General features: G+C 37.1%; 1 protein-coding gene across 1 annotated transcript; it reads left to right on the top strand.

Moving 5' to 3' along the window:
* Positions 1 to 570, top strand: LOC106877518 (general transcription factor II-I repeat domain-containing protein 2B). The gene has a single exon (XM_014926446.1). It carries the CDS (start codon positions 1 to 3, stop codon positions 568 to 570), a length of 570 nt encoding a protein of 189 aa, XP_014781932.1.
* Positions 571 to 12,309: the final 11,739 nt, after the last annotated feature.

Raw genomic sequence — 12,309 nt, 5'->3', positions numbered from 1 at the left:
ATGTATAACCATATTGTTGCCTTTGAAAAAAAGCTACAGTTGTGGGAACATCAACTTCGAAATAAAATTTATGCGCATTTTCCATCATTTCAAGCAAGGAAATCACAGGATTCAGAAGTATTTGTGAATATAATCCAGGATTTGAGAAATGAATTTGCATCACGTTTTGCTGACTTTAGTCTGCGTGCAAATCAGTTTAAATTGTTTGTTACGCCATTTGATGCGGAGATGGAGACAGTATCAAAATATTTTCAAATAGAATTGACTGATATGCAGTGTGACGACATATTGAGATCAAAATTTCATTCTAAAGATGTTTCATTGATTGACTTCTATGCAAAATATATTTTTCCAAGTGGGAAGTATACCAACTTAGTGAATCGTGCAAAAAAGATTGCATCTTTGTTTGGAAGCACTTATCAGTGTGAGCAAATATTTTCCAAATTGAAGCAAACTAAGAACAATTTGAGAACAAGATTAACTGATAATCATCTTGATAATATCTTTCTCTTGGCATCAACAAGTTTGAAGCCTAATATTGAAAAGCTTTCAAGGAACAAAAAACACTAAGTTTCCCATTAATTTTTTGGCTGATATGTAGTTTTACGATTTTTTAAACAAATAATTCCAACGATGTCTTAAATTGAATAAATGATGTTTTTCCATTACTACATTCATCTGTGGTTAATACAAATTATTATTTTACGTATAGTCAACACTCGTGAGTAAATTTTAGCTTGCGTAATTTTCCGTAATTATTCTGTTACGGCCTTCGTCCGGCCCGCTATCCGTCATTAATACTCGATCCGGCCCGTAGAGGCAAAGAAGTTGCTGACCCCTGACTTATTCATTACTACCGACCATAGACTTCCAGTCAGATGATATCAATTTTCATCCCTCTTTAACCTTTCAAGCATGCAACCTACTCCGAGACATTCCTTAATTCTATGAACAGAGAGAAAGGCCTGAAAAGCATCCAGTGGTTTTTGTTTCTAAATCGTTATTTGCACCATGAAGAGCGAGATCTGAAACGATGATTTGCATATTCATTGGCGCATCATGTGACTGAAAAATATTGACTAAGTGTCTTACAAAAACATCAAGAACAAACACTTTCCAAAATAATATAAAACAATATAATCTTAAGTTAATAAAAGTATTCCATCACAAATCGCTATGAAAAGAAGGATATGAATGTCACATGGCATAGTGTCATTTCCTAGGGCATAGCCTCATATCCTAGTATAAGGTTCATAGCCTCATTTCAGACGACTATATACTTTCCTTTCAAAGCCTTAACTTGTACCGAGTGAAAAGAAATAATTAGTTCATACGCAATATTATCAAGCACTTCCAACTGTTGTATATTACAGCAGCCTTTCCTATAACTTAATACATAAACTCATAATTCCCACCCACATCGTCCCATAGATACAAACACATCTATCATCTCTCTCCCTCTCTCTCTCTCTCTTTCTCTCTCTCTCCCTCACACACACACACACACACACACACACACACACACACACACGCAGCTCTGCAGCCAAACGTAAATAATACATAAACATTCTCTCTGAGACTTTTTAGTCCAACGAACAACCTCAAACTCACAAACACGCACACACGCATGCGCGTGCGACTATCCTCACTTACTTACAAGCACAAATGCGCGCGCGCTCACACACACACACACAAACATGCGCACATAGAGACATACATACACGCATGCATAATACATACATACATGCATACATACATACATACATACATACATACATACATACATACATACACACATACGTGTATGCATGCATATATACATACAAACAACCTATCTATCTCACAAATACACACAAATATAAACACGCGCGTGCATTCTTTTCTTTTCTTTTCTTTTACTAGTTTCAGTCATTGGACTGCGGCCATTGTGGGACATCCGACGTGAAGCATTCGAGCTGTCAATGAAAATGAAGCTTCAAGTCTCCGAAACATTGGTTATAGTAAGATAAAATCATGACAATAACAATACATCTCATAGTTGTAAAATAAGGCATTTTGAAACTACATACACGTCAACAACAAAAAAAAGCTAGCTGCGGACCCGTAGCTCTATATGTTTACTGGTTACTCCGACGCGGTAGCCAAAAATATAATTAAAAAAGCATGTAATATGGAACACAGGCAGTAAACAAAAAATAAAATAGAACAGTGGTGACATTAAGTAGAAATGACCCGGAAGTTGTTCCTCTTCGATTACTATCGCAAACAGCAATAGCTTTCTTCAACCGAATACACGTCGTTGATTGGTTAAAATTACCCAAATACGACAACTTTAACACGAAATAACTTCTAAAATACAAAATTTTGTCAAAAATGTTCAAAGTAAACCGTGTTCTTCGTGAGATATTCCACCAGTATTCGAAGTCTCAAACAGTTTGATTTAAAAAAATTAATTAAAAAATCTGTGAGCCAGGCTGAACAGATCCGAAAACCCAAAGCTGATTGCACGGAAATTAGCGAAATTAGCGAAACAGTTCAATTCGATCATAAAATACCTTCATAAACTTAACTTGGTCAGACGGTCCCCTTATCATTTGACTGCGTCTTAGTTGCCCTCTGCCTGTCATTGAAGAGCAGTCTTGCTACCGATTTTTATCCCGAGTAGAATTATCACAAGTGATGAAAAGTGGATTCTCTAAAACGATTTCCAACGTAAACAACGAAAATGAAGAATCCATCCCCAAAGCTGGACTTCACACGAAAAAAGTTACGCTCTGCGTTTAGTGGGTTATGAAGGTGTCATCTATCATGAAGTGTTCAGCAAAAACGAAGCAGTGAATGCAAAGAAGTATTGTTGCTCTTACATGATAATGCAAGAGCAAATATTTCCCAGGTCACTCAGGAAAAGAATATAGAAGTTTTGCTTTACATTCCTAACCTTGCTCCATCTGACTATCATCTTTTCTGATCAGTGCAACATTATTTAGAGGGAAAACAGTTCATTAATTGTGAAGAGGTTGAAAAAATTGATATTAAGTATTTCTTTGCTTCGACACCTGAAGAATTTTACACCCGGGAGATCAACAATTTGCCAGTTAAATGGGATGATGTTGTGGAAAACGAGGGGAAGTATTATCTTGATTAAATATATCAATTAAGATCAAAGAAGCATTAGTTTCTTTTCCATCTTGAAATTCGAAGGGACTTTCTTTCCAACATAATATATACGATATCGCCAACTAAATAGCACTAGAAAGAACACAAAAACAAATGTTTGTTCAATATGCATAGTGTTACCTAACGACACTTAGATAAGCTGTTTCTAGCAGTGGCGGCTCGTGTATAAGCACTGCGGAACTGCAGCAGCCCCTATTTCCACTCGATATTATCGATAACATTCAATATAATGAGTCCTTTCTTCTTTAATTCTTTCTTCATAACATGTACATTATATAATCCTTATGCTTAATGTCAGTAGCTACCCCTTAGTTTATGAAAAATATACAAAAATCCTTGTATAGAACTGTGCGCTTCACAGTTCCAGCGACGCGGTGTTTGGCTGCTTTGCACATGCTCACATGTCCGAGATAGGAAGCTGCCCGCTAGGGAGAAAGAGCACTGTCGTTCATGCAGTGCCGACCCTGGAGTGCTGATGAAATGTGTTTCTTTTTTATTCCGGGTGTGTTGTGCTTAAAAACGTGTTTATACTCTTGAATGTGGTAAAGTATAGAATTCGATTATTATTCTTCTTCCAGCTACAATGTTGCTGCCAGGATTTGAAAAATAGGGCAGATTCCCCTACCCCACCTACTTTGTGATTTAGGGGGGATTTTTGAAAAGCAGTGGGGAATTCGTGGCGGTTTTCAGTGAACAAATTAAACACCCAACCCCGCAGTGGCTGAAACGCAAACCGATCAAGTTTATGCATAAATTTTCTTTTTATATGTTTGTTTCTTTTTACACAATATTGAAACAACTGCTAAAAATTTTCTGAAGCATCACCCCTACTAATTTTATCTACGACCCGTCACTGGTTTCTAGTTGTAAATATATTAATGTAAAGCATTCATGTTGATCTGTATCTATACCATCTTCAGCGAACTAAAAAAAATATTTTAAGAGAGAGGCAGTGTGACCGATTTTGTTTCTATGTATACTTGTCTTGGGGGGAAATATAAGATATTTACGATAGTAATATTGCAATCTCAGCTGCATTCGCTTTGGGTATAAAAAACGCCTTACGAAAGCTGAAGGGTTTCCATACTGTTTCCACCTATTAACTTCCCCTCATATGGCATTGATGAACTCGAATCTACATTAATATAGAGGAGCGCGATCAAACTTAGAACTACATACCTGCGAAGCTAACCTCTTAACCACACAGACTCACCAATATATATATATATATAGATAGATAGATAGATAGATATATAGATATACATACATACATACATACATACATGCATGCATACATACATACATACATACATACATACATACATACATACATACATTATGCATGCATGTATAAGTAAATGTGTGTGTGTGTGTGTACGTGTGTATTTGTGTGTGCGTGCGTGCGTGTGTTTGTGTGTGTGTGTGTGACATGACCGTATATTTGTACCCATTCATACACACACACACACCCACACATACGCCGATAACACCCACTCTTAAGTTTATTAATGATGAATTTTAATGGGACATAAAGAAAAACTTGTTAACCAAGCTTCCTTTCGTCACAAATTTATGTTTTTTAGTGGGATTATTTCACTGCTTGTCAGCACTTCATAGGACACTGAGACGTATATTAATACGAGTGTGTTTGAGCACGGCTATGCATGTGCGTATGTGTGTTTATGCACGTACTTATGTGTGTATGTTTCTTTGTATGTATGCATGTATATGTACGTGTGCATATGTGTGTATGTTTGTGTCAATGTGTTTGTGTGTCTATGTGTGCGCGCGCGTTCGTGTATCTGTGTGTTTGTGTCTTTCTGTGTATATAGGTGTGTCTCTGTATCGGCGTGTGGGTTTCAGTGTGAAGTGGGGTATATTTATATGTGATAGATCGAGGAGAGAACTCTTGCACGTTCAAAGTGGTCTCGAGAATGCACCACCGCTTATTAGTGGGTGTGAAATGGGAAAAACTTGAAGCGATTTCTACGACAGTATGTCTCTCACTTCCGTTTACAAGAAGTTGGAGTTTGGGTCTAAAAGGACATTCTAAATCTTTATAGAATGCGTGTGTAATATTGTGTCAAGATAAGGTGAACAGTGATAGTCTGTAAGATATTTGTATCGGCTTTATACTCGAAGATGTTATTAACACGCGTACCAAGATGTTGACTTCATCATCGGACTATTTTCCTATTGGACGATTCAATGTCAAGAGGTTGTACTCTAAATTTTCTAACCTAGGCGGGATTTGCTGTAAGTTCAAATCCCGTATAGGTCTATTTTGCCTTTCGTTCCTCTATGATTGATAAATTAAAATATCTTGTTTTTAGTTAGCCCCTCACCACAAATTTATGGCTATGTGCTTTTGTTAGTGTTAGAAACAAAGGGCGGTGGATTAGTAGAACTGCAAGAACGGATTTCTTCCGGCTTTTTACGCTCAGTGATCAAATATCGCCGAGATTAACTTTGGCTTTCATCTTTTTGGGGGTCAATAAAATGAAGTACCAGCAATTTTTAACAGTGATTAGTCGATGTAATCAACCTACACCTCCTCTTAAAATTCTTTGTCAATATCATATCTTTACACTACCTCTGAAATTATCCAAATAACAAAGGGGATTGAGAATCCTCTTCGTTATTTTAAGAGATTAGAAAAAAGTTGAAAGACTGAAACTGCGATAACACAATTCACAGAAAATTTCTGACAGGTTTCGCAACGGTATTCTCTTGTACTATGACTCCAGAAGTCAAAAAGAAAGCTAGTGATTGTTGAAATCTAATTGTTTGTTTTTTTTTATGTTCTAAGTATCAATGTTTAGCTCTTGTCTTATGATATTACTTAATTGAGAGACAAACCATCTTCTGGTTAGGATGCCGGTCTATTGCAGGTAGCATTTTCAAATGATATGGCATCTATTCCTTACAACTAGATGAATTTAAAATTCTGTCTTATCGAAACGTCGACACCGGAGTTGAATTCATGACCTATGAGCTGGTAATTCGACATCTTATCCACCCAGCAGTTTGTTTTCTAATACGTGAATCACAGTAGGACAAGCCAACAATCACTATTTCATGAAGGTCTTGGAAACAGCAAGGGATAAGTCAGTTCATCCCAGATAGAAAACAAGGCGTACCAATCTAAAGGCGATCACACTAACGAACGGTTCCTCCAGCCAGACTAGTGCCAAACGTCAAAGCCTTATACTTTAGATTGATTGCATAAACAAGACCGAGCATGCCCGTCGCTAAGCAGATGCACTAGACGGCACTACCTCACTCACTGGTGCACCCTCAGGTTTACAGTGATACACTTATTTCGAAACTCCACTTTGGCATTATTACAAATTAGTAGCCACCCAAAATATTCTTAAATATCCCCAGGCACTAAAGTCTGGCGACGGGCCTGAGGCCGAGACAGGAATCATGATATTTGGACAACTGCGATTCCCATACGCAGCATCTAATCGTTCCGATGCAGTAATCTATTCGGTTTCAACCGAAAGGAAGACTTTTATAAAAGAAGTTTCTTTGCAAAGTTTACAGTAGAAATTCTTAGTCTTTAAGGAAGGAAGGAAGGAAGAAAGGAAGAAAGGAAGGAAGGAAAGTACCAACACTGCTGCTTTCGACCATAACAAAACCTTACAACTGTTTACGAGATATACAGCATAAATCGTTTTTGTTCTTTTGAAAATATGCTTAAAACTGAGAAATGTGCATTTATTATTGTTTAGACATTGAGAGACACCGCCCAAAATCTGTAATTAATATTCTACAAGTATCATGACTTGATATTCTTAAATTTGCAGTTGGAAAACAAAAGGCTATTTGGGGACTGACGTAAACTAACATCTAAGCAGTAATATTGGCTGTAATTGAAAGTGTCAAATTTTATAAGTTGAACAAAGAACTAATATGCACATCAGACATGTTGCTTCTTCATTACTTTGGCTGTCTTTTTCTTTTTTTCTTTTCTTTTATTGCCGTTTTATACATAAGGCATTGATTAACTCATGGAGAAAGTTGATACATTAATGGATATCCGTATTATCATTAACCTAGTACGCCCTCCCTTCCTACAAAAACACAAGCATATGCACAAGTACACACACGCGCGCGTGCGCGGATACAGACACACAAATGACGCAGAGAACATCAACCTGCCAAAAACTATTACTAAAAGAAATTTCTTGTTGGCACGAGGCTAATTCTTGGCATTGTGTTATCATTTTTATCAGAAAATACACACACACATACACACACACATACATATATACACTCATACACACACACATACACACACCCTCTTTCTCTCTCTCTCTCTCTCTATATATATATATATCTTGCTCTTTCTCTCTTTCTCTCAGCTTGTACATATAGACATACACGCATGCATACATACATATATATATACATACATGCATACATACATATATGCATACATACATACATACAATCATACATACATACATACATACATACATACATACATACATACTCCAAGTCCACAAGTTTGTAACTTGTAGATGGAAAGAGCAGAGTATAGGGGTACACGGAGCATCTATAAAGAGTAGGTTATGCTGACTCAATTTTTATTAAAATATGATAAAACATCATGATAATATAGGCTGATTATGAAAAAGGCGTCTTACTCTACCCCAAATCAAAGTTGCTGGTGTAGTAGGTGCTGCTTTTGAAAGGCTCATAAACATCTGAACATAGACCGACATATATAAAACTCCAAGGATGCCGTCTGTGCATCTGTTTTCTGGTTGTTAAATCTATTATCTATCTTTTATAAGATCTATTCATTTTGTGCTTGAGTTTACAGCATCAAGAAACACACATACAATTCATAGTTTCTTTGTGAACTATCTTAAGATTTCTACTGGAAATATTTACAATGATAAGAAAAAGTTGAATTTAATAACAGCATTTTCTGCTGATACAAGGATGGAGTTTTGGCAAAAAAAATGTTTATATTTGATAGCAGACCACAGAAAATCTATTTCTTCAAATCATAATATATTACGCACAACATAACTGGACCTTCAATCCCGTGCAACACTCAACCAATCACAACAAATGTCCACTCACATGATAAGTATTTTAACCAATCACTACAGATTAATGTGAGGAGCCTATATAAGTCAAATGTTTTCAATATGCAATAATAGGAATTGGTCTCGCTACAAAATGAGACAAATTCGAAGAGACAGGTTCAGTAAAGAACGCCACAAAATCCGGACGTCCTCGAATTGTTGCCACTAAGGAAACTCAATGCAGGTAGCATTGACTTTTGTGAATAGCCCTAAGAAGCCTACCAGACGAGCACCTCACGAAGGTCCCTCGGTCGTCTCATAATAAAACTGAACTTCAAACCATACCGACCTAGACTTCTGCAACACCTAACAGAGGATGATCCAGATCGTCGTGTGGAGTTCGTAGAAGTCATGCTGAATGAGATTTATGAAAACCCGCAATTCGTTGACAAGATTGTTTCGTTGGATGTGGCCTTACCTAACACTAACAACTGTGATGAATCAGCCACGTGTCACTGTTTGGGTATGTCTGTCGCATTCAAGAGTCCTTGGGCCTGTCATTTTTGAGGGCACACTTAACGGTGACAACTACCTTAAAATTTTGCGCAAGGAGGTGGTGCCTGCAATACAGGCTATGCCGAACTTTGGTAACGTGTTATTCCAACAGGATGGGGTACCACCGCATTATGCAATTCATGTGCATAATTTTCTCAGTGAAACATTCCCAGGTAGGTGGAATGGGTGACGTGGGATTACTAAATGGCCACCCCGTTCCCCAGACCTAATGCCCATGGATTATTTTTTGCTGGGGTGTTGTGAAAGAGTAGGTATTCCGGAGAAAACCAAGCAATCTGCTTTAACTACGTGGGCTCATTACAGAGGCCTGCCTGGAAATCAGCACTGACCTTGACCTGTGTCGTGTGTGTCGCAGTGTGGCTGATAGACTCTAAAAATGTGTCAATGTTCAAGGTGGACATTTTGAGCATTTATGGGACTAACATTATACAACGTTTTTTTTTTAAATAAAAGAATAAAATATACAACTGTATAACTGTAAGCCTACTTTTGCACCACCTTGTACATGATTCTTTCGTAAAACCAAGAGAAACTTTAAACCACAACGTAAAAATATTAAAACCCGCACGATCCTGACTTCAGATGGGAACTTCCATAAGAACAGCAATAAAATTAATAGGCTTTGTCTTAGATGGTTCTATATTAGAACTATTCATAGTAAGAGCGGTGGGTTGACAATCGTTAGCGCGCCAAACAAAATATTTTGCAGTAACTATTTTCGTCTCTTTATAAAGAGTGGCAGATTAGTAGAATCATTAAAGCATCGGCCAAAATGCATTGTGGTATTTTGTTATAGCAGTTAATGCTCTGAGTTCAACTTTTGTCTGCGTCAACTCTGCCTTTCCTCCTCCAAAGGTTGGTAAATTCAATACTTTTGTCGATATAATCGATTCTACTGGAGGTTCCCAACCCTTGGTTGCATTATCGCCCATTTTCCGACGCCCCTCTGTATAGTAAATATTCACAAGCGTACCAAAAATGTTTGGTAAATATTTATAACTGATTCGTAAACTGACATTTTAGGATACAGTAAAAACCAAATACCAAAGGGCGGTAACAAATAATGCTGATATGCAGGTACTGTTATTATCGTGTTAAAAAACAAACGAACGCAAACGTGACCATTTAAAATTGTATTTTATTAAATTGAATTATAAAGGATGATCAGATTTCATGATAGGTACTTTTAGGTATAATTAAAAGTGTAACCGTTTCAAAAACTCAGTTTATGAACAAGTAACAAACCGTTACCAATTTTCTTTTAAATAAACAAATTTTTGCATTACAAAAGTCTTTACTGAAAATAATATCAAAAGCAGTAACATTAAGTATTTTGGCACATACATACCGTTTTTAAATATCATCAATGCGACCCCTGTGTCTGGCGTGATGCAGCTAGTGCAGACACATTGAGCTTAGAATTATTCATCTTTAACCGCAAGTCACCTCGCTTGGTTACATAATATGACGTTATCATCACTGCGATACTGGTCCCAAGCCAAGAGTTTTTTTCTTTATGCTGAGGAACAAATGATAGTCAGATAGGGCAGAATTAGGAGAATAGGAAGACTGATCAGCTACAATTACGCAAGGCCACAATCACACGCGGCAACCAAGGACATTGTCCTCGTGAAACAAGACCCCTTTCGTCAATTTTCCTGGGCGTTTGGTGTTGACAGAGATTGTGGATTGATGTTTGACGTCGGTGGCCTATTTCATCTATACATCAAGAAATTGTGTTATACCTAAGTGGAATTGTCTTGATAATTGCGTCAGGCTTTTTATGCATTACAGTTGATGTCGCAGTAATATGTAGGATGTACCAGCCTTTCGGCAAGTAATGCAATGTTGTCCGTTGCAGTTATCCTGTTACCTTGCTGCCTGGTTGCTTTCTGAAATTTAGAGATTAACGTTTTCCACTTTTCGAATGCGGCTTTAATTTGTAATAAATATGCCAAAGGTTTTTCCTTCATGCTTAGAATATAAATGATACTTTAAGCGTGAATGCTTCACGGTTTCGTTGCTTAAAGTTTTGTTGCACATATGGCACATAGATGATTGACTGCTCTGGAGAGAAGCGACAAACCCCCATAAGATAAACAATCAATGCTGTATTGACGACAAATTTTCTTAAATGGAGACATTGCGGCGTTTAAAATCTGTGCAATACGCAGAGAAAATAGTAGAAACAATAGATAATAAAATTTTCGTTCGCCAAGTTATATTGTTAAACGAAGTTCGTTTTCAATAATTCACAAATGCAAAAACACAAGAGTGTTACAATCACTTGGCAATCAATACAATCCAACAACTTCAAGTGGCTGTCTGTTTATACGAGCATGTGCATTGAGCTGTGAATAGATCCCTTCTTGGGATTCTCATATTTTGTCTGGCATTGTTGTCCGCACCTCCTTGTCTACAGCGTGTCAGTTGAGTTCCTAGAAGTTATCTAGTGTCAATTTTACGTGTGCTCTCTCATTGCCTGACATAAAGTTGTTCTTGTTTTTACCTAATCTGATTTATATCCGAAAAAAAAAAATACCATTTTGTCCGAAGAACTATAGAAAATACCAAAATGTTCTTTGTCTAAAGGTGTATTTATCAAGGAATGTGGCCCGGTTATTTCCATTTAGCCTCCTGCTTTTTTTTTTTTTTTTTGCTTTTTTAAACAGGACTTTTACATATCTCCTTTGCAAATTTTTTTGGTTAGCATATCTTGAAATGCTTTCTTAATACTCAGATTCCTATATCGCCCACCAAAATTTCCAGTCGCCTATCATTTTCTCATCAGTTACACATCGCCCACTCAACAGTTGAAATCGCCCACAGTTGGGCTGGAAACCCCTAAATTTCTTCCCTTGTGTCTGTGTTAGAAGCACTTATAACAATTATTAGGCTAATTCTTTCTAGAGTAACTTAGGACGTACGAAAGGAAAGCTAACGAAAAGTCTGAAACAAGTATGGACGTTTAGGGCAAGCTTATGAAAATTCTTTGGACAGGCAAAAGGTTAAGAGCAAAAAGCACAATTACAAATAATAGGCTTGAAATAATTAGCCTAATAGTTCCCAATTGGGAATGCATACCATATATGAAACACGGACACCTGGGAAACATGCCCAGTATATCACACGTGGCACACATGACAGGCAAAGGCTCAACGTCACTGAATGTAGATAATATTCCGCCGAGCTTAGTCTTTGATGTGGTTTCGATTTTAATTCCTTATCAGACAAGTAGTCATGATGGGTATACTGGGCTTCGTATATTTTACCCCAGTGTCACTTTGATGGCATGCACTGCTCTCTCACTCAATAATAATAATAATAATAATAATAATAATAATAATAATAGTTTCAAATTTTGCCACAGGGGCAGCAACTTTTAGGGGAGGGGATGAGTCAATTAAATCGACCCCAGTGTTCAACTGGTACTTAATTTATCAATCCCGAAAGGATGAAAGGTAAAGTCGACCTTTGAAGAACTAGAACTCAGAACGTAGAGGCAGAGGAA

Source organism: Octopus bimaculoides, chromosome 3 (genome assembly GCF_001194135.2).
Source record: "Octopus bimaculoides isolate UCB-OBI-ISO-001 chromosome 3, ASM119413v2, whole genome shotgun sequence".
Taxonomy (NCBI): Eukaryota; Metazoa; Mollusca; class Cephalopoda; order Octopoda; family Octopodidae; genus Octopus; species Octopus bimaculoides.
Note: the sequence above shows the minus strand (reverse complement) of the source record. Positions and strands in the feature narration are given on the sequence as shown.